At 35.7% G+C, this 23,160-nt stretch overlaps 3 protein-coding genes and 1 non-coding gene across 5 annotated transcripts; 1 reads left to right on the plus strand and 3 right to left on the minus strand.

The window, feature by feature from the left end:
• LOC107631828 (asparagine synthetase domain-containing protein 1) lies at positions 6,718–13,467 on the plus strand. 2 transcript variants are annotated; one of them, XM_021119752.1, is made up of 15 exons: positions 6,718–7,069; positions 7,158–7,446; positions 7,790–7,974; positions 8,089–8,224; positions 8,433–8,645; positions 8,859–8,956; positions 9,576–9,690; positions 9,863–9,968; positions 10,740–10,833; positions 11,247–11,446; positions 11,685–11,784; positions 11,909–12,025; positions 12,436–12,492; positions 12,725–12,981; positions 13,096–13,467. In XM_021119752.1, the coding sequence occupies exons 1-15, from the start codon at positions 6,989–6,991 to the stop codon at positions 13,295–13,297; spliced, it is 2,250 nt and encodes a 749-aa protein (XP_020975411.1). In that variant the 5' UTR covers positions 6,718–6,988; the 3' UTR covers positions 13,298–13,467. The 2 variants fall into 2 exon arrangements, with proteins under 2 accessions (XP_020975411.1, XP_016190880.1); XM_016335394.2 differs by lacking the exon at positions 12,725–12,981 and having other exon boundaries at positions 6,729–7,069.
• On the minus strand, positions 6,801–6,872 carry TRNAT-CGU. The gene has a single exon. It is a non-coding gene; the product is annotated as a tRNA-Thr (tRNA).
• On the minus strand, positions 14,289–16,356 carry LOC107634770 (L-ascorbate oxidase homolog). The gene is made up of 3 exons (XM_016338192.2): positions 16,004–16,356; positions 14,821–15,927; positions 14,289–14,737 (listed from the first exon to the last, which is right to left on the minus strand). The coding sequence occupies exons 1-3, from the start codon at positions 16,252–16,254 to the stop codon at positions 14,440–14,442; spliced, it is 1,656 nt and encodes a 551-aa protein (XP_016193678.1). The 5' UTR covers positions 16,255–16,356; the 3' UTR covers positions 14,289–14,439.
• LOC107634769 (L-ascorbate oxidase homolog) lies at positions 18,910–20,978 on the minus strand. Its single transcript, XM_016338191.2, has 2 exons — positions 19,553–20,978; positions 18,910–19,465 (listed from the first exon to the last, which is right to left on the minus strand). Exons 1-2 carry the CDS (start codon positions 20,896–20,898, stop codon positions 19,165–19,167), a joined length of 1,647 nt encoding a protein of 548 aa, XP_016193677.1. The 5' UTR covers positions 20,899–20,978; the 3' UTR covers positions 18,910–19,164.

The following is a 23,160-nucleotide window of genomic DNA, read 5'->3' on the forward strand; positions in this document are numbered from 1 at the left end:
GGCTTTGAGTTCGACAAATGCTGCCTCACATTCTTTTGTCCATTCCAAATTTTTGTTTTTGGAAGTTGTCTAGAAAAAATGATATGATCGGTTTGATACTACGGGCAGAAATCGTGACAGAGTGGCTACTCTCCCTGCTATTTGTTGTACTTCTTTTATTGTTTTCGGGTTTGCCATGTTGAGTATTGCCTCACATTTTTCGGGGTTCGCTTTGATTCCTCGTGAAGTCAGCATGAAACTGAGGAACTTTCCTCCTTGTACCCCAAAAGCACATTTCTCTAGATTGAGTCTCATACTATATGCTCTAATCTGGTTGAATATTTCTCCGAGGTCGTCGCAGTGCGATCTTTCTGATGGAGTCTTGGCCACCATGTCATCTACGTAGATCTCTATATTCTGACCTATTTGTTGATAGAATACCTTGTCCATTAGTCGTTGATATGTTGCACCTGCATTCTTTAGGCCGAATGGCATTACTCTATAACAAAAATTCCCATGTTCAGTTGTGAAAGTTGTTTTGCTTTGGTCTTCTGGATGCATAAGGATCTGGTTGTAACCGAAGTATGCGTCCATGAAGCTTAAGCTTTTGAATCATGAAGCATTATCTACCAGTTTGTCAATACAAAGGCAATGGATAAGCATCTTTCGGACATTCCCTGTTAAGATTTATAAAGTCGACGCACATGCGCCATTTACCTGAGTTTTTTCTTACCATTACCACATTCGAGAGCCACGTGGTGAAGCGGATTTCTTTGATGAAGTCGGCACTGAGGAGCTTCTTAGTCTCTTCTAGGGCTGCCTTTGATTTTTCCGCCCCAAGGTGCCTTTTCTTCTAAGCCACAGGTCAGATCGTTCTATTAATGGTGAGTTTGTGGCAAATGATGTTCGGGTCTATCCCTAGCATGTCTGCTGGGGTCCAAGCGAACAAATCGGCGTTGTCTTGTAGTACCTTTATTAGTTTTAGTTGCTCCTATCCTTCAAGAGCTCGGCCGATGTAAGTAAATTGTTTTGGTTTTGAGGTCAGGGGGCCTTTTGGAGTTCGTCTGCTAGCTGAGGTCTTTCCTGGGAATCCTCCCGAGGATCGAGTTCTGCTAGGGGCAGTACTTCGTCTGTGCTGTAGATAGCCTTGACTTCTTGTTGAAGTTTTCCTCTTGTGTTGGCCCCTTTTAGGCTTGCATTGTAACATTGCCGAGCTTGTTGGCGATCTGAGTGGACTGTTGCTATCTTGTCGTCCTGTACTTGAAACTTAACACAAAAATGTAAGATAGATACCACTGCTCTGAATGTGTTCAGAGCAGGTCTTCTAAGAATAATATTGTAAAGACTGGGGCAGTCGACTATAAGGTACTGGACATCAATGGTCCGTGTATGTAGCCTTTTATTAGGACCCTCTCTCCGAGAACCCTACCAATTCTCCGGATGAAGGTTGCATGGCTTTTTCAGATAATTTCATTTTTTGGAAGGTAGAGTAAAAGAGGACATCTGCGCTACTATCTGGGTCCAGGAGGACTTTTCTTACCAATAATTCACCTGTTTGGATAGAAATCACCACTGGGTCATCCAGGTTTGGGCCAGGTGAAGATAGGTCGGCCTGGCTGAAGGTTATGTTGAGATCTGTTGTATCCTTGTTTCTTTGGGGTACTGTTCCTTCGATTGCCAGCATTGCTCGGTAACTTCATTTTTGTGCCGTATTTGTCTCACCTTCCCCCTCGAATCCTCCGAATATGCAGTTTATGACCCCCTTTGGTGGGTTAGGGTTGGACCATCTACTGTCATCCTTTTCTTCCGAGGTTGGCCACCTACTGTCATCCTTTTCTTCTGAGGTTCGTTGATGCTCTTCTCGGTCTCGAGTGTTTTCCATGCTTCTTCTTCCTTCGACGTATTTGTCAAGGAGGCCTTGTCGGGCTAATCTTTATAATAAGTCCGTGGCGATTATGCATTCGTCCGTTGTGTGTCCGTACTTCTGATGGAAAGCACAATGTTTGTTTTTGTCTACAAATTGTTGGTATTGGTAACTTCCTGCTCGGGTGGGGGCTTTATTATTTTGGCATTGAGAATCTCTTTGATTATTTTTTTCTCTTTGTGTTGAATCTGGTATAAGTATCAAACTTTGGGGTGAGCTTGAATGGCTTCCTTGGTTCCTTATTGTTTGGCAATCTTAGAGTCTTATCTTCTTCTCTCCTGGGCGGTTGCCTGTCTGTTTTTTGAGCTTCACGGAGTTTTTCGATCTCCATTTGACCCGCGGCCATTTCTCATAATTCCTCCAACGTCTTAGGTTTGGTCACTGCGATTGTCTCCCGAAACTTACCAGGTCTAAGGCCGGCCTTAAGGGCGTGTAAGTGGACTGCTGGGTCTAAGTCTGGAATTTCCATGGTTGCTTCAGCAAACCGAGTCATCTAGTCCTTTAAGCTTTCGTGTTGCCCTTGTCTGATTGTACCTAGATAATCTGATATGTGTACGTATATTCTTGATGCTGCGAAGTAGTCGATGAAGGATCTCACCAGCTCCTCAAATGAGGAGATCGAACCTGTAGACAACTTAGAAAACCAAAGTAATGCAGCACTATCAAGATAAGTAGGAAAAGTTCGGCAAAGCACATGTTCATTGTTAGCGCCGTTAAAAAACATCATAGATTGAAATTTTTTAACACGAGCGCGGGTCACCAATCCTCTTATATGGCTCAAGAGTAGTAGGTAACACGAAGTTTTTCGGCATCTGAAACTTGGTGATCTCTTCGGAGAAAGGGTTGTCTAAGGTCAGCTTTTTCTTTAGCGGACTGATGCTCAGTGGGTCTGTATTGCCCTGAGCCGAGCCTTTAGAATTTCCTTCCTCATGCTTTCCCACGTTATTGGCGGAGGACAGCTCGACTATCCTCCAAACTTCTGCCTGAAACTCAGCAATCTGAGCTAGGAGTTCTGCTTGCGTGGGTTGTTGGACCCCATTATCGGCCATGCCAGGAATCCTGTAGAAAAAAGAGTAAAAGAGCTAGGCAAAGAATAGTGGGGTCAGATAAATTTTCGGGCCCACATTAGGCGCCAAATGTTCCGTTTGTGTATAACCGAGGTATGAGAACTCCTTCCAGTGACTGTTCGGTTTTGACAGAAAGCTATACGTCGTCCTGGGAGAGGGCTGATACACCTCGGCAGTACGCAACACAGCGGCGGGAGCACCTGCAAAAAGCACTCTGACGCTCAAGTTAGGAGAATATATTAAGGAGATAATTTAAAGAAGAAACAAAGCGTGGTGTGTGACCTGCCTTCCCCCGGGCTATTTGGTTTGTTTATATAGATGAGTGAAGTGTTGGCTTTCCTTTGTTTGTTCCGATCTTTCGATTGTATTGTGAGTGCCGTTATTATTGGTAACGGACTGTGGATGATGTTTGACTCATTTAAAACTGTAAGCGAGTTGTGATTTGAGTTCTCCCGCATAATTATCTCCGGATTGTGTGGTCGATTTTGATTTTGATCTCGTTTCCGTATTCATAGGGTACACGAACATCACACTCAAAATCAGAAAAGGGAAATCTCATACGCAATTCAGTGAGACAAAGGGTGTACATGTAAAAATATTGCCAATCCCCCTCCTCTCACAAACCCTATCCTCACCAGAACAGTGGAGAAAGCTCAACAACCACACTAGAGCCATCTTTCACAAGTTTCAAACCCTTGAGTTCACACAATGACTCGGTGTCCACATACGACGAGGAACGAGTCCTCACGTCATCATGTACCCAATGATACGGGTTATCTTTTTTTACTTCAACCATCTTCTGTTTTTCTTTCTCTTTCTCTTTCACCATCAAACCAAACTAAAATATATGCCTAATAACTTTGAAAATTAATATTAAATTTGTGTTTTCTACTGGATTTGAAAAATACTGTTGGACCTCCTGTTGTTTTGATTTGGCCCAATAAACTTTATGAGTTGTCATCATTTCAGCACTACTATTTTTTAAATGAATTCTCGGTCTCCTTAATGTCCAAGAGTCCAAGACTAACATGGTATAATTTTTCTTAAGTCTTTAAATATGATAAAATTACCATTCTGCCCTCTATTTTTAAAATAACGAAAATTTCCTCTGTATCAATTTTCAATGTATTTCGGTTCGGTTTTTTATTTTCCTTGCGTGTATTATTATTATTGGAATATCGCAATTTGAATAAAGCACCAATTCTTCACCCAAATTTTTGAACCCTGACATAAATGATTTCATTTTTTTTAACGACAAAAAAAATTCTCACTATATTTAAAAAAAAATATTTGTATATTAAAATTAGTCACTAAAATTAATTAAGATTTTGTTAGGTAGACAATGACTTTTGTGAACAATAGGTTCTAGAATTAACACAATAGAATAAAAAAAATACTCCACCTTCAAATTATCTCTTAAACTCTAACATTAGGATAATTATCCGCACACCTAGTGAATTAAATATCCAACCACGTTAACTATGCATAAGTAAACCGAATAAAAATAAATAACCTTCCAATTAAAAATCAATATAATCAACCATCTGCATACCTATTGAATTGAACATCCGACATATTTATTGTTCACTGAACTCAGGTTAACTTTTGAAATAAAAAAAATAATTTAAAAATCTTAATATCAACGATATTAATAGTTACAATTCTCATTTTCATTATTTTTGATAAAAATATTTTGATCTCTAATTTTTATTATTTTTTTCTTTTTTCCTCTTTCACGGTCTCCCCTACTACGTTTAAAAGCATGATACTAGCTTAAAAAAGATAACATTCATTTATCGCTAAATGCCTAAAGCACATTTTAGAACATCAAATAATTTAGCTGCTTGTCACTTCGCCAATCTGTCTAGAATTTAAAATTTTAAAATTAAAGTGTGAAGGAAGCATCTTTAAAGAAAAAAAGCTAACTAGATTTGGATGTATATTTCGCACTGAAGCTAGGAATTAAATTCATGGCAGTTGAAAAAGGTCCTTGGAATGACTGTGCTACGAGATGAAGTTTGAGAGATTTGGCGTGGTTTGCTGATGGTCTTGGAAGTGGAAGTTAATCATGTGATCTACCACCAGATTGATTTAATGGATGCGTTTCTCTTTGTTAATCATTGGTGCTATCCAAAAGATCATGAGAAAATGATATTATTAAAAAAATAGATAAATACTATGGTACTTATTATACTATACTGGACTTAAATTACTAAAAAATATTTTACCATCTAATAAATTTAGATATGATCCAAGTCAATTAATTTGTTTTGTCTTTTTTTATTTTTTTATTTAGTCACAAAAAAAAATACTAAAAAATAAAAATAAATAATATTTAATAAATTTTAGATAATTTATTTTTTATTTTAAATATTTTATTTTTTTATTTTAAAATATAAATTAGACAATTTAGACGTTACAACAAAAGTACCATAAAATTTACCAAAAAAATTTGAATTCAAGTATCGTCTAAGTTGGCAGCTGCGATTTGTTCTTATACAAAGAAGTGCGAACGGTGTGGCAAATTATTTGGCCAAAGAAGGGGCTTTTGGAGAGTGGCGGAATTTGAAACAAAATTTTGGAGGGCTAGATAGAAAATAATTGTCAAAATATTTTTGATATGGACCAATTTAAGATAAGCTCGTCTAATCTCATCTCTCTGGTTTGAGTGATATTGCCAAATTTAAAACTGTTTTTCAAGATCTCGTTCCAAAAAGTTAAGGTTAAAGTCATAGATGTAACTTTTTGAACTTTTGAAGGTTATATCTCACTTTCTTCGTTATTCATTAAAGTAGAAGAACTATCTATAGGTGTTGATATTGTAAAAGTTATATGTTCTCCTTCTTAAATATTAGCATTCATCTTAAAAAATGTATCAATTCTTTGATTTTTTATTATTATTTTATATAAAAATTTGAATATATATCTTGTAAAATATGTAAAGAAGAAGTTAGAAGGACAAATATTAAAATTTATAATATTTATTGAATTTTTTTATCAATTTATACAAATACAATAATATTAATACTTATTGAATATTCTATTTTTTTATTATATAAAAATTAAATTAAACAAATAGTAAAATATAAATAATATTAAATTAAATAAATAAAAAATATCTAATTTTTTATATTTAAACTTAAAGATAGAGAGAGTGTTGTTTATTGAACTTATTAGATACTTTAAGTCATAGTAAAATATTTAAGTCAATTGAACTATTTTTTATCTTTTAAAAAAGTACTACTAAGTTTTTTATAAAAAGTTTGGAAAGGCCATGGTCCCTTGTCTGAATTAAGTGGACACTATGATGTAGGGCTGCATTTGGTTTTAAATGTTTTAAAAATAAGATAAGATACAACACTAAAAATAAGATACAAATGTCTTTTTCATCCTTCCGTTCTTTTATTTCTCTTTTTTTTTCTTTTAAAACAAAATAAATAAATAGCAATATTAAATTTATTAAATCAGAACAAAAAATAATAATTATAATCAAAACATATTCATTAATTCTAATAATTAATTAATTAGCTAATTTTTTTTTTTAAAAAGGAAGGGTTCCTTGAAAAAAAGCAAAGAGCAAGGAGAGGCTTACAAAACAACGTCTCAACTGTTAGTTAAAAATCTAGTTAAATCAGTTATCAACTTTCACGACCATAAATAAATAATCACTTGAGTTTCCACCATAAATAAATAATCAGGCTTGGCCGCTCCGGGTTAACTCCATCGGTCCATGAGTCCATCATTCAATAACTCCACAAATCTACAACCAAAAGCAGGCGCCAACAAACGGGACCACAAAACAACGACAGCGAGAGCTCGGGTAAAACGAAAGCTCCCGGCGAGGATCGAACTCGCGACCTTTCGCTTACGAAGCGAACGCACTACCACTATGCTACGGAAGCCGCTGTTGAAAGAAGGATTCAAGATTATCTTTTTAAACCCTAACTAAATGCATCAATAAAATTCAAAACCCCAACGAAAACCACAATCGTAGCAGTAGCAGCCAAGCAGGGCGGAGATGTGCGGAATCGCATTGATTGTCTCTGCCATTCGCATCACCTCATCCTCCTTAACATCCCCACCTCCTGCAACTGAGAAAGTAAGCTCAATTCAAAGTTTCAACTGTTACTGCCATTCTTTCTTTTTTTACGCCGTTTAAAGTTGCTTGCTCATGTTTCTTTTTACAGCTGTCGTTCTCCGTGGATGACGTCAAGGAAGCTCTCCGGAGAAGGGGTCCCGACAGTTTAGGTGTAAAGAAAGTCTCCCTGCAACGCAGCGTTTTGGGGAGAAACCATATCTCATCTTCCTTCATAGCAGCAGGTGATGAAGGACACGGATTCTGTTCTCAAGGGAATGATGATAATGGAGAATGTACGGCGCAGCTTCATTTCATTGGTGCAACTTTGCAGCTCAGGGGAAGCAATCCTCTTGTTCAGCCTCTCGTAGATGCATCTGGAAATGTTCTTGTGTATAATGGTACTGGAACATTTTACATCTTATATATATGTTTTTCATAATCATTTTAGATTATATATGTTATATGAATGAGACTCTGCTTGCGTTGCAAGCACTATTGTCTCACGGCAGCAACATTGCGGCTGCAATTGTAGTTGCCTGGCAATTTAAAACTACTGTATATATAGCCAACCACCATGTGTCAACGTGTGAAATGTCTTATCAGTTTATCTTTATGGTTTTGCTCTGTGTTATTGGTTGTGTTTTCTATTTATTTATATATCTGAGGGATATGTCTCCCATTTTTTTCATCTTGGTGAGTAGTGAATCATTTTAGGTTTTGATTTTTATTGTGCCTCTTTAGGTGAGATTTTTGGAGGACTTGACATTGCAAGTGATTGCAATGATGCTGAATTCCTCTTGCAAACTCTAGGAAGGTGTTGCTCCTGTGGTTATTGTGCTACCGCCCAGTGTGCTAGAAGTGGGAAGAGTACTGTTCCAGATGTTCTTTCTACTATTAAAGGGCCGTGGGCTATCATCTATTGGCAGGTAACTCGAAGTGGTAAGTTTCTGTTTGTCCAAATTTTGGGCTCTATCTGTTTCTTCTGCACGAATCATGAAGTTTGAGGTGGTACCTTCTTTTTTCATTTTGGTCTTTTGTAGGATAGTTCACGGACTCTCTGGTTTGGCCGAGATGCATTTGGTAGAAGGAGCCTCCTTGTTCACTGGCCTACACAAGATGACTCCACCTTCCTGCTTTCTTCTGTCTCACCTATTTTTCCTACTGAGCAGACCTCTGGTATTTCCCTTCTATGGAGCATATTTGGTTAATCTTCTACTTATGCTTCACTTTCTGTGAACTAGACTTATTTGGATAGATTATATTTGTCTTTCATAAACTATGTAGGACTATTTTCTACTTATGTTTCACTTCCGGTTGTGCAGGTTATTGAATTTGTAAATTAAAGCTTTTGACAATTGGGCTTATTTATAGTAATTTGCTGCAGAGTATGAAACACATAATGGACTCAGTTGTCCTAGTTACTGGGAGGAGCTACCATGTGGGATATATAGTCTGGATGTGGATGGTTCAAAATCAAATGGACATATGGCTGGTGAGCTCAAGCTACATGAATACACAAATTCCATGTTAAAGGAACTTATTAAGTGGGAGAGAACTTCCATTGAACCCAACTCTGAAGACCTGCAGATATACAAATGTAAGTTTTTTAACAGGGAAACACAATATGCATTCTGCTTCTTAAGAGGCAGTTCCATGTGATAAAGGTGTTATCATATATTAATGCTGAATGCTCCATTTAATTATTGGAAAATTTAATTCCTAGTATATGTTCCAACCCCTTTTGTACTATTTGGCAATTTGGTTGTTTTTAGTTTTATTAGATTGTGACATCTTCGTCTTGACTAAGCAGGCTCAACTCAGTCAACAATTCCAGTGCCAGCTCATGTTTTGCTAAATGCTTTACACGAGTCTGTGTTGCGGCGTACTTCAATGTATACAATATACCAGGTCTCTGATTTGATGGAAATTGGATTACTGACATTGAATATGAATGTTGCTGATATGATTTATGTCTTTTGTGGCTTTTGTCTGTGATAAATGGTAGTAACAGGATATGTTCTTACTAGTCTGTTTGTTAAGATGTTTTCAGCTGTGGGGATATTTGATAGTTTGTTTGATGGATGAATGATTTTAGCTCTAACTGAATGTAATTGACACAAGGAAACTTACATAGTGTTTCCTGAAAGGTTATTTCATGGTGAAGGGCTCCCAGTTAGATTACACCACGTGCTGAGTGAAAATCGACGAACTTAGCTACCCTGATAACCCTTGAGTCCTTGATTATTGACATTAAATCAGATTCAATCTAAGACCACTGCATAGCATTTTATTAGACGTTTTTCACACAACCAATTATTGGATTGGAAGTTCCTTTCATGTCAATCATACCCATAAAACTTAACAGTAATCTAAAACCTTTTTAGATATATGGATCATATATCTGATGTGATTGCCATGGAGGACCTTTGAGTTTATGCTTGAACTGTCAATGTTTTCCACTTTTCCTTCTGTCAATATTATTTATATTTGCCAGGATTAATTGAAATATTTGGATTTGATTGCACAGGCAGCAATATCGAGTACTAAAGAAGAGAACTTTGTTCCTGTGGCCATTCTTTTCTCTGGTGGTCTGGATTCTATGATACTTGCAGCATTATTAGATCAATGCCTAGATCAAAGTTGTGAGTGCTTCCCAATAAGCTTCATTTGATTTCTTTGCTGTTACTTTACATAATCCTAGTTAGTTAATTATCTGGTTAGAAACACATGGAGTAGAACTAGTTGAGTTGGCATGTTTTTTATTTTGAAGATTTCAACTGAGCTGATTGCTTAATCTTTCTTTTGTGTTGGCAGATCAAATTGATCTACTTAATGTAAGCTTTGATGGTCAGTTTGCTCCAGATAGAATATCTGCCAAGGCTGGGTTAAAAGAACTGAAAAGAGTTGCACCTTCCAGAAGGTATGCAATGGTAACTGAAGTGTTTCATGGGCCTGTCTTACTTTCTGTTTTCTAGTTTCTTGTTAGAAAATATAGGTATGAATTGTTCTACTTTTTCCTTTAGGTATTATATTTTTGTGTATGCATTAACTTGAGTATCTTTTGCTATTATGTACTGAATAGTTTTTAAACTCAAGCTGAGTAATATTGAATTGTATCTATTGTCTTTCCTGTTGAAGATTTTGAGAAAGAAAAGAATGTTTTATTTCTACTGAAGTCTCCGAATAATCTCTCTTCCATTGTTATGGACGTTGAATATTGGTGACTGATGACATCAGTTTACTGGGAAATTTTGCTTTGTCACCGTTGGTAATGACTAACAAAAGTAATCGAATTTCAAATAGAAATGTATTCAACCAATACTTGCAGAAACGTATCAACATTGAATATGATAAAAGTTAATGGGTTTGTGATTTGAAGATGAATAAATTTAAATGAGATTTTAGTTTCGATTTTAGAAAATGTCATTGCCAGAAACTTAAGCTGGGAGGTGAGAATTTGGATCCTCTCATGTATATTTGAACATGAGAGGATACAAATTCATTAGGTAAAGGAACATGTAGATCAAATACAGTGGTTTAAAAACTATATCTAGTTTACTCTGTAATATGGAGTCTCTTATTTTTGCTTTATTCTTGTGATTATGCATCTTGGGCACTGTACATACTTCCATAGAAACAATGTTATTTCTAGTTTCTATCGTGTTCAAATGTTTTCTCATTGTAAACACAGGTGGAGACTTGTGGAGATTGATTCTGAATTGTCAGACTTGGTGTTCGAAACTAGTCATGTTATGTCACTCATAAATCCTGCTAATACCTACATGGTACCAGTTAATCCTGTGAACCAATATTTATTTTTTTAGTCTGTCATTTAAGTAATTATGTTAATTTATATTACCACCTGATTCTCTAAGGTAACCTATGTTGCACCAATGCAGATACAAGTATTAAATATGATACTATGATACGTAAATCCAGGAATTTTATTAAAAAGTCTGTCACATATTTAAGAAGTTTAAGGTAATACAAATAGATGAGTAAAAATGAAGCTTTTGTGCATCATAGAAGTATATAAAGTAATATAAAAAGTTACTTATAATGCACTAACATGAACTACAAACTCAAGTCAAAGATATATACCTTTTATCGAAGTATCCCTGAAACCCATTTTCTAAGTTTCCAGACTCACTCTACTATTTCTGATCTGGTGATGTGAGTGGTTTCCACATCATTTCAGGATCTTAATATTGGAATAGCTTTATGGCTCGCTGCTGGTGGTGATGGATGGGTGTCTGGTGCAAATATAGATGATAATGATGATGAAAATCCTGCACGAGCTAAGTATAAGTCCAGTGCAAGGATTCTCCTTGTTGGTTCTGGCGCTGATGAACAATGTGCTGGGTATGGTCGACATAGAACAAGTTATAGTCGAGGAAGGTATTACTATGATACTGGTGAATTGTGTTTTAACATTATATACAAGGACAAGACTTAAAATTATAAAATTCATGATTCCATGTTGTAGAGAATGAAATTCTTTTCCCTTTTTAGATTTTCCTGGATGATATAATTTTCTAGTTTTGTGCCTTTGTGATTGTGGTCGTGCTTTCTTCCATATTGATATTTGTGAATCGTCATTTCAATGCATCCTGATGGTATAATATGCCTGTATCAGTTGGCTGGGGCTACACGAAGAAATGAAACTAGACATGCAAAGAATCTGGAAAAGAAATTTAGGGAGAGATGATAGATGTATTGCTGATAATGGAAAGGAGGTAATGTTCAATTTTACATATAAGAAAAATCAATGTTCTTGACTTTGTAGACTGACCAGTTACCCCCCCTTTTCTTCTGTTTTTCCTTGTTTCTAGTTTCTAATAAAGTATATTTTTCTTTCAGGCTAGATTTCCATTCTTGGATGAGGATGTGATTAGGGTTTTGCTCAACTTTCCTTTGTGGGAGATTGCCAACCTTGATCAACCTAGTGGCATCGGTGATAAAAGGATTTTAAGAGAGGTATTGCTGTTTTATTTGTGTTTCAAAGATGCATTTACTCCCCATGTTTTTTAATGTCATGCACTTGTTATGGATATACATTTTGTTGGACATTTTAAGGCTGACTGGCATTGCTTCCTCGAGACTTTTTTGAATCATTGACTCAGCTTAATAAAAAATGTTATGTGCGGTTGGTAACACAATTTTATGCTTGCGAATGGGAATGACTTGAAACTTTGGCGCTGATACCTGAACTGAGTCTATAGAGTGGAAACACTTTTGGTATAAATAGCCAATTGATGTTAGTATCTGAAAAGCTTTCTTACTGCAGTGAGATTATTGTGCCAAATCTTTCTCATTTCTGTCTGAAGAAAGAAACAAGAAATGATTTCTAACGACTTGGACGTTACTGTTGTACGTGTTTCTTGAAGGTTGCAGCATTGCTTGGTTTGAATGAGGCAGCAATTCTGCCAAAACGGGCAATCCAGGTATGCATATCTAAACTCCACGGTTCTGAATTTATGTTTTACGTATGGAATCAACGGTTGGGTAGTGAATCTACACAACCATTGGGGTAAACAATATAGCCTTTGAGTGCTTGCAATTTTTTAAGGCATTTGTAATCAGAGCTCTGGTGCCTGTCTGTAATAAAATTGAGAGCTCTGTGATTTTTTTAGTTTTGGTCCATTTTCGGGATCCTAATGTAGTAATGTTCTATAGAAATCTACAAGAACTCGTTTTCTACTCAGCTATTTGTCCTTTTCAAATGTCAACGAGAAACTTGGTGCTCTTCCCCCAAGGATGAGTTATGTGAGTTGGAGTTTTGGGGGGAAAGGCTTGAATATTGCAGAGGATTTCATCTTACTCTTAAAGTCAAAGACCTTCTGTTTCCCCCATTTTCCTCCAAGATCCCAACTCGCAAATACACCCTTCGTAATATTTCAACAACACTTGGAGGGGATGCAACACCACTGCAGGTGGCTGACAATGACTATAATTTATATTAAGTTGGAACATTTATTTGGCCCTGCCAATAGAAATGGCCACTCTTGCACTTTAATTGATTTGTCTTTATTACTCTATGTATGTAGTTTGGCTCTAGAATTGCAAGGGAATCAAATCGAAAGAACTTTGGGAGTAATCGAGCAGCAAATCAGGCTTCTGCAGGCAGTGTTAGGATTGATAAAAGATCGAACTATAGTTGATCCCTTTAGGTCTCAAGTTAATTTTCTAATATATTTATCATCAATAGACCACACGTGTCTGGGCCATTACAAATGCCTGCCCATTTAAAAAAATTGTTTAAACCGTTTGGGTAAGTAGATATTGGGTTTGTTTATTTGCGAGAAGAATTTTTGTCAGAAGTAGAAGTAGAAAAATATTTTGTATTTGAATATATTTATAGAAGTTTTTTCTATTAGCATTAGAAACAGTTGCAAATATATAAATTGTTTTAATAAAATTATATTATTGTGTAGAAACCCTTAAATGGAGCTTGTGACGGATTACCGGTGTAGCTGGGTGATACCGGGAGAAACAAAAAAAAAAAAATTACAATAATGTTCATGAATAAAAAATACTTATATAACATCATATTTCAAATAAGCGTGTCTGTAGAAGTGTTTTTTTATTTTTGTTAGCACAAAAAGATGTAGAAAATATGTATGTCGGACTAATATAAATTGAGTATAATATCTAGTATGTAATATGTAAACAAATGAGGTATCTATACTTTATAGATTTTGAACAACATAACTACAAATTCTTTAGTGCAATTGGACACAGAAGACGTCTGTAGACGAATATCAATTGACTGTCATATGTGTATCAGTGTATCTAACATGTAAATAGGGAAACTCAACAAGTATCTATAATTTATAGATTTTGAACAACGTAACTATATACTCTGGAGCTGTACAAATGTTATGACGAGAAGTGAACAGCGAACAAAAAAAAAACCCTTGCACATAATGTTACTCTTCGTGCAGAAATTTGCCTTTTTTAAGAAAAAATAAACATAATAAGAGGCTTTTAGTTGGGTGAAATCTATGTATAAAAAGTAAAAACAATTAAAAATTCAGATATATACTCTTTTTATTTTTGTAAGTATTATGTGAGATAAGATTGTGTATATATATATACATCTTCTCCATATATTACTTTTGCATGTGATCTTATTTATTCATCTCATTTTTTTTTATAGGTTTTCAAGAGTATGTATATTAAAAAAACTAATGTGAAAATACAAAAATGTAATGCGATTTTTAAACACGGTTTGTTCCAGACTGATCAACATCTCTAACTGATCAACAAATTTCCCCCTACTTTTGGTATTTGAAAAAAAAAAAAAAAATCACTAGCTGACCATCTCATCAAAGGATTACAAAGCTAGCTTTATAGAAGAAAAGAAAAGGAGTGACATTTTACAAAAATGATTAGGCGTATGGTGGTGGCTTTGGCAAATCCTTGACGGCGCCACAAAGCAAGCAATTATTTGGAATGTTGAACTCATCCCTGATTGAACGTTCAGGGGACAAAACGCTTATGTATAGTTGTTGTCCTAAGTAGCGGTTCTCAGCTATCTCCGACCTCAAGTTCCATACTCCGGCATTGTCGAATGTCAGCAGTATCGCCGCCCATGACTTTGGGAACACCTGTACTGTGTTCCTGCTCACCGTATCAAGCATGTTATAGCTCTTCCTCTTCTCTGGCGTCCACATCCCTGGCTCTATGCTGCATCATTTCATTTTTAATAACAGATCAGATCGAACAACTAAAGAAAGAAACAGATAAAGAAAACATGAATGCGCGCTTACGCGACAAAGAAGAAAGAATAGCCGCAAAGATGATATGACTGGATGCTCTTCTCATGGTTCTCAAAGACGATCTCAACAAAGGTGCGGTACGTGATGTTAAGCACATTGGGTTGTACGGTGAGGGTGGTTGCGACGCTGCTAGGGTTATCGGAGATGACATTGTACTTGAAGACCTTGTCAGGGATTTCAAAGTACTCAGCAAGCTTGATGGGTGTTTCCGGGTCAACATGTGAAACACCGTTGAGTCCATAAAGGAGCTTCCCACTGCCCCTACTAACCGAATTAACGAGCTTAATGGTTCGGGTAATGTTGATCTGACCGTAGTGGTAACTTCCCTGAGGATTAGGCCTTGCAGCGCTGGCGGTAAGGTTCCATCTGAAGGACTTGAATTGGTTCAGCGACCAAGCCCAACCAATCGGTGCTGCTGGAATTTCAGGTGAAGCTGGACCTTTTCCGTTGCTGTACCTTATGATCCCTTTTCCAGTAATTAGGGTTTTGCTAAACCTAGTTGAAGCAACCATGTAATAATCCCTGGGTTTCTTGTCGGCAGTTACGAGAACACTGAAGCACATTCCGACGTGGACGTCGAGGGAATCGTATGTGTTCTGAACGGTGTGAGAACCTTCCATCTCGACGAGCAGCATAGGGTGGTCTTGGATCCTGAAGTTGAGGGTGTCCTTGAGGCCAACGTTGCAGACTCTGTACTTGTAAGTCTTCCCTTCTTTCATTTCGAAGAGGGGCTTGTCGGAGCCGTCGCCTTTGGCGTTCTGGCCGTTGATGAGCACCCCTTCCGGCCGCCCCAGGGAGCGGCCGCCATCTAGAAATTTCTTGAGGGTTGCGTGGCTCTTTGTGAACCAGTCGCCAATGAGGACAGTGTAGTCGTCCTCCGGATCTGGGTATGGGACGGGGATGAGTAGGCGGCTGTTTATGCGGAGGCCGCCGAATCCTCCGGCTGCCCTGTGGAGGCCGAGGCTGGGGTAGTAGAAGTAGCTTCCTATCTGATCCTTCACCTGAAACTTGTATGTGAAGTTGGCACCTGGTTGGATTGGGCAATTCGTCCCTGGAAGACCGTCTTGCCATGAATTCTTTCTTTGTTGCACCCCGGACCTACAAATTTATGAGTTCAAGGAGAATTCACAATAATTTTGAATAATGAATAATGAATAATGATGATGATCCATACCAATGAAAAAGCAAGGGCTCATCAAGATTGTTGAAAACATTAACAACGATGTTATTGTTGCTGGTGGAATTGATATTTGGTCCTGGAAATTGGTCATTGATGAGAATCACTTGTTGTGGAACACCTAATGGGGAAGCAATTCCATAAGTAACCTTCCATGTAAAGTACCAATATGGATCTTCACTTCGTACCACCGAGATTGTCCATGAAAACAGACATGCCAATAACAAATATATTATTACCCTATCCATCTCCTATATATACATAAATTTATTAATCTTTTTGTTTTCTTGAAGGTGTAATGTTTTTGTTTTTGTTTTCAATGACTAGCTAGCTAGCTAGCTTTATTCTGTGCTATGATTCTTCTCGTTAATTATCATGTTTATATGGGCGTTGCTCGCTATTTCTCAACCATGAAAATCTCTGTATCCGCTAACACCTCTCGCTTCCAAATTGCTTATATATGCTCCTTGGAATGCGTACTTCCTCTTACGGTTATTCATTTTCCACTTCAAAGCACTTTCTTGTTGCTATTTTTGGAATGCTGATGACATTCGTTGAATTGTGTTACAAACTTCATGGGTCTTTTTTTTTTAAAGAATATAACATTTTAAAAATTTCAATCATATTAAATATATAAAAAACTATCTTTATATATGTATATACTTTTTTTACCTTAACATTCTTAACAATCTAGTGTTCTCAAGGCACTTGCTTATGAGGACGTTTTTATAAAGCACTTGTGATTTAAGGATACTTTATTATCGAACCACTTTTGAAGAAAGAAATTCTAAAAAATAAAGAAATTGTGTTTGTTATGTTATTATTTGAAAATGATTGATTACACATTTTACAGTAGCACACATTCATTGTGATTGGGTTTGAGAATTTGTTTGTTTGGGCACTGAAATTTGTTTTCACTTTTGACACCTATATTAAACCAGCATTATAAAGAATGGATAAATGACTAATGAATGAAATTAGCTACTTGATTTACTAATTATAAGATCGGTTCCGTTACGTTACCAACAGCATATGTGCCAATTTCTGCTAATTCTTATTTATAATTGTGTTTCATGGAAGTGTGTTTGTGGATGTGTCTAATAAAAATGTCTTTTTTATAGCTGTGTTTAATAAAAGTGTCTTTATAGATATATTTTCTGAATGTGTCTCTTTATATATGTATTTAAAATATATTAATTATTAGACACATCCACAAACACAATTATAAATAAGAATTGGCAGAAGTTGGCAGATATGCTGTTGGTAACGTAGACTTTTCCTTATAAGATTGGTATGTAAATTATATCATTTTTGTTTTTGTGAAAAACGTTGCATTGTTCGTTTTTTTATAATTAAGTCCCAACATATATTAGTTACATTTGGTTTTTGTGCCACATAACTGCCTCTTCTGTTTTTTTTTTTAATATTCTATCCATTTTTTTATGCAAATAACAAAAGAATTTTTTTAAGATAACAGAGAAATATTTTTATAAAAGTGAAAAATAAAATTCTCTAAAATTAACATATATAAAATTTCTAACAAAACAACACAAAAGTTCTACGAAAATAATATAATGCAAAATTCTTTTAAAAACAATGCATAAATAATAAATTCTTTCAAATGAAAGAGTGAAGGTTAGCACTGCTCAATTTTAATTAGATTTAGCTAAAACAGCGTCTTAAATTCATTGGTTAAGAGAATTACAGTAAAAAGTTCTGTTTTTTCCAAATACGACATTCAATGTATATGCAACTTAAAAAAGTTTGCATTTAATTTGCATTTTGTATTCAAACTATCTAATTGTAATATATTTTAAAGAGTATTTTTAAGGAACTTGCTAGCAATACTTTTTATAACCCTTATTTTGAATTGCATTTCATTTTGTTCAGTCTTAAAAGCTTAATTATATGAAATTTCCTTTTACATAAATATAGTAAAAAAATGCAGAAGAAAAACTACCTAGTATGGCGGTAGCATTTTATGACATAGAAATTGTACTTCAATTTTGTTTATAATAATAAATATTAAATAAGATAAATTTAGATATTTTTTTATTATTTTTCTAATATTATTTTTTTCTTTTCACGTATTCAAGTTTGTGAAAATAATTGAGGTGGATCTAGTTTTTTTGTCCTTCCCAAAAATTTGATTTTGAGAAAGGTTTTTTCTTTATTTTTTAAAAAAAGCATAAATGTATAGTATTTAAGAGACCAAAAAAAATGTATAGTATTTAAGTAGTAGAGTAATATATTCTGCAGAGTGTTTAATTTTTCCCACTTCAAATAAAGAAAAAGTGTGGTGTGTATTAAATTATGTTGTTGATTTATTTAATTATGAATATAAATTTCATACTAGCTGAACATTATAACTCAAATTACTTTTTGGTAATGAGTTTAAAATAAAATAGGTGTTATTCCCCTCTTTGTTATTTTATTGGTAATGACTCAAATTATAAATATATTGTATCAAATTAAAATGCATTAACTGATAAATGCATCAAAATTTTAAAATGTCGAATAAAAATAGAAAGAGAATAATAAATTATAATGTTGAAGTATATATATACAACATATGTTTAATCATAGTTGTTCTTTTAGATTTAAGAGTTAGATATATTAGGCAAAGAAATTAAAAAAAATGAAGATAAATGCATCAAAATTTTAAAATGTCGAATAAAAATAGAAAGAGAATAATAAATAAATTATAATGTTGAAGTGTATAGAACATATGTTTAATTTTAGTTGTTCTTTTAGATTTAAGAGTTAGATACATTAAGAAGAAGAAGAAGGTGGCGTGGTTGTAGGGTTTTTTTCATGCTTCTTTATCTCAGATATATAGTTTAGCAATTAGCAGCGGAGAAATTGAAAGAACATAGATATTGTTGCGATGCAAAACACTAATGGAAGAAATAAAAAGGGAGCTGAAATGAATTCAATATAAGTAGTTACATATGTTTGTATTAAATGAGGGAAATTATTTCACTGGATGAAAAAAGCATTGATACAATTTCATGAGCTAGCACCGAACCCAGTTACCAAAGCAAACATACATCCATTTGAATAGTAATAAATACGATATTATAAAGGGGAAAAAAAATGCTCCATCTCCTCTCTTATGACGATGAATGAATAACGCTCAGCCGGCGAGAGAAGGGCTTCTAGCTGTAAACGGGTGCTGGTACAGGCAGGTCCTTGAGGAAACCGCAGGTTTGCTGAGTGATAGGAAGATTGTACTCATCCCTCAATGATTTTCCTGGAGATAGAACACTGAAGTACATCTGTTGTCCCAAGTAGCGGTTTTCGGCATTCTCAGACCTCATGTTCCACATTCCGGCGTTGTCGAATGTCAACATGATTGCTGACCATGACTTGGGGAACACCTGCACCGTGTGCCTGTTCACTGCATCCAGAAGGTTGTAGTTCTGCCTCTTTGATTCGTCCCACCTTCCTGGCTCCATGCTGATCCATCATAACATACATATTTAAATAACAGTAATAGTAATCATAATAATAATAATAATAATAATTAATTTGTTTAATGCTTACGCGACGAGGAAGAAGGAGTAACCGTCGAGGTTGTAGGACTGGATGCTCTTCTCGTGGTTCTCGAAGATGATTTCAATGAAGTCCCTGAAGGTGGCGTTAAGGACGTTAGGTGCAATGGTGATCTTGCTGACGTCGGTGGGGTTATCGCTGATGAGGTTGTAGTCGAAGACCTTGCTGGCGTAACCGTAGTACTCAGCGAGCTTCAATGGAACATCGGGATCGGCGTGGGAAACACCGTTGATGGCGTACCTGAGCTTACCACCTTCCCTGGAGACAGAGTTGACGATCTTGATGGTGCGGGTGATGTTGATCTGACCGTAGTGGTAAGAACCCTGAGGGTTAGGTCTTGCAGCGCTGGCAGTTAGGTTCCACCTGAATGACCTGAACTGGTTGAGAGACCAGGCCCAACCAACCGGAGCAGGTGGAAGATCAGGTGACGGGGGAGTGCTGGAGCCCTCGTAGGAGATGATGGCCTTTCCGGTGAGGCTGTATTTGGTGAAGCGAGTTGATGCAACGACGATGTAGTCCTTGGGCTCCTGATCGGCGGTGATGAGGGTGGTGAAGCACTGTCCGACGTGGACGTCAAGAGAGTCGTAGACGTTCTGAACGGTGTGTGAGCCTTCAGTCTCAACAAGGGTCAATGGATGATTCTGGATTCTGAAGTTCAAGGAGTCCTTGGTGCCAGTGTTGCAGATTCTCAACTTGTAGGTCTTTCCAGCCTTCATTGTGTACATGGGCTTGTCAGATCCGTCTCCCTTGGCGGTTTGGCCGTTGATGACAACGCCGTCGGGCCTTCCGATGGAGCGACCGCTGTCAAGGAAGCCTTGGAGAGTCTTGTGGCTCTTGGTGTACCAGTCACCGATGATGAACCAGTACTCATCCTCGGGATCTGGGTATGGAACTGGGATCAACAACCTGCTGAATATTCTCAAGCCACCAACACCACCAGCCATTCTATGGAGCCCAAGGCTTGGGAAGTAGAAGTAGCTACCGATCTGATCCTTCACCTGGAACTTGTAGGTGTAGTTGGTCCCCGGTTGGATGGGGCACATTGTTCCTGGTGTACCATCTTGCCATGAATTCTTCCTCAACTGGATACCATGCCAGGTGAAGAGGAGGGGCTCGTCGATGTTGTTGAAGACATTGACAACAATGTTGTTGTTGCTGGAGCCATTGATCTCAGGGCCTGGAAACTGGTTGTTGATGAGGATAGCTTGTTGTGGAACACCCAATGGAGAAATGGTGCCATAGGAGACATTCCATGTGTAGTAGACGTATGGATCTTCAGCAATCACGGTTGCTGCCAAGATGCACAGCATCACCACCGACACAACCGTGCGCGTCATTGTTTCCAGCTTCGTCTTTTGGTGACTTTGCTCTGTGTCTTTCTTAGTGAAGGAGAGAGGGCAAGGGCAATCCACCTTTCGCTTCTCTGCTTCCCTGCTTTATTGTGCTTCAACAACATCTATATTCCTCTTTTCGCTTCCTTGGATTGCGTACCACCTCTTGTTCTTTTTCCATTCTCCACTTCAAAACCAATAATTTTCCTAATCTTAGAATCTTGACTCCCATTTTTAGCACACCTTTCCAGGGGCTTGCCTTTTTTTTCTCTCATCAACCATGACCTCTCAAAATACTCTCTCTTCTTTTTTTAGGAAACAAAATGTTAGACAAGTTAAATTTTCTGATTCAATGGATTTATTTTCCTCTTCATGAAACTTGTTTGGACTAACTGGAGTTAAATTCTTATCTTCTTCACATGCTTCGTAAAATTATACTGGCTATATATATCTACCAACTGACTTTAATGTGATTAATGTATGCTAAAACATATTTTAATATTTTTAATGTATATTTTTTTTTTAATTTTATCTTGAAAAAATAAGAATTAACTAACGATACATCATACATTAATTATAACAAAGTCTTATTTTTCTATGTAGGATCAACTATACATACATGAATCAAAATAATATCGTTGTATCTTATCATATGTTATGTTTATAATAAAACTCTTCACACATAGATCATCTTTGATAATCTTTCTCTAATTGAAAACTTTGTCGATCTTCTCTTCAATCGTCAAATCACCTAAGATGATATCCTACTATATCTATTTAGCAATAAAAGACGTTATTTGAATATTCTCTCTTATATATTATCGCTTTTTATTGTATTCATATATGTTTCACTGTTTATTTATTTAAGTATTATCATCTCTCATACATTAAATTTAGAAAAAATCTAGGAAACCGGCACTTTTATTAAAATTTGATCAGTATTTAACCAACAAAATAAAATGAATAATTTCACACTATTAAAATTATTAATAATAATAATTAATTGATAGTTATAAATCACAAAATTTACTGACTCTCTAAAACTCCTCTTAAATTTATGCTTATATCTTTGTGGTGGTTTAATATTCTGCTATAATATAATGAGCAATGCTAAGGGCCAGCAACTTTGGTATTTTGTAACCATCAATTGGTTATCAATAGTGTTTTTAATGGTGTGAGATTACATCTAATGATGAGAAATCACTCACTTTTCTTTTGATAGTTAAATATTGGCCAAAAATTACAAAAGTTGCTGGCTCTAGACTTTTCCATAATATATAATATAATACATAACATAGCTGATCTAATGGAGTGAGATAAAACTTATCCAACGATACATTAGGGCCTTAGGACATGAGTTTATGGATGTAGAAGATGAAACCTTTAAGCATGTGATGTTAGTTGTAAGGAGTTGTGAAGTTTTAAATATGGAAAAAAGGTTCTTTGAATTTAAGACTTACACTTTGTCGGAAACTAACTTTTACGAGACGATTGAAGATTAAGAGAAAGTGCTAGGATTTGAATAACTCAAGGCATGCAGGAAAATGAAGTGCAATAAGTTGGGTTGGGTTGTTACAAAATGGTACGAGAGTTAAAATCTGAATCGATGTTTTAACAAAGACGTTGGCTCTCATTAGGAGCAGAAACTGAAATGTAAGTCTCATATCAGTTGAAGAAGAGAACGAAACATATTTTATAAAAATGTGAAAATAATTTTTTTGTGAAATATTTTTTTGTGGACATATTTTGATGAATGAGTATAGGGGATTTGCCATCATTCTTACGGTAAGAAATAAAATTGTGAGATTTTCACGCCTGAACACCAAAGCAGAAAATCCACAAACAGTTGGGATAGACTTTATATTAAAAATACTTTTTGTCAAATATAAATTTTGACATACTTCACCACTTTAACCAATCCACTTGAATTTTATAGTTTACATCTTTTTAAATTTTTCCATTATCCTATGTAATACGTTCAACATACTTAAATCTCTTTATGGTATGATATTTTTTCAGATTTATTTATGTTAATAGTTGTCTACCTTGTATTGAATTTAGGGTTAAGTATAATTTTGGTTTTTAAGTTATATGTCAAAAAATTTTTTTATCCTTAACATTTTTTTCATATAAAATTATCTCCAAGATTTGACTTGATTTTAAATGGTCTTTATTTTAAGGACTAAAATTAAACGAAAGTGGCGGTAAAATTATGGACCGTTTCTTCTTCTTTCCTTTTTCTTTTTCTTTTTTTTATTTTCTTTTCGC

Source organism: Arachis ipaensis, chromosome B03 (genome assembly GCF_000816755.2).
Source record: "Arachis ipaensis cultivar K30076 chromosome B03, Araip1.1, whole genome shotgun sequence".
Taxonomy (NCBI): Eukaryota; Viridiplantae; Streptophyta; class Magnoliopsida; order Fabales; family Fabaceae; genus Arachis; species Arachis ipaensis.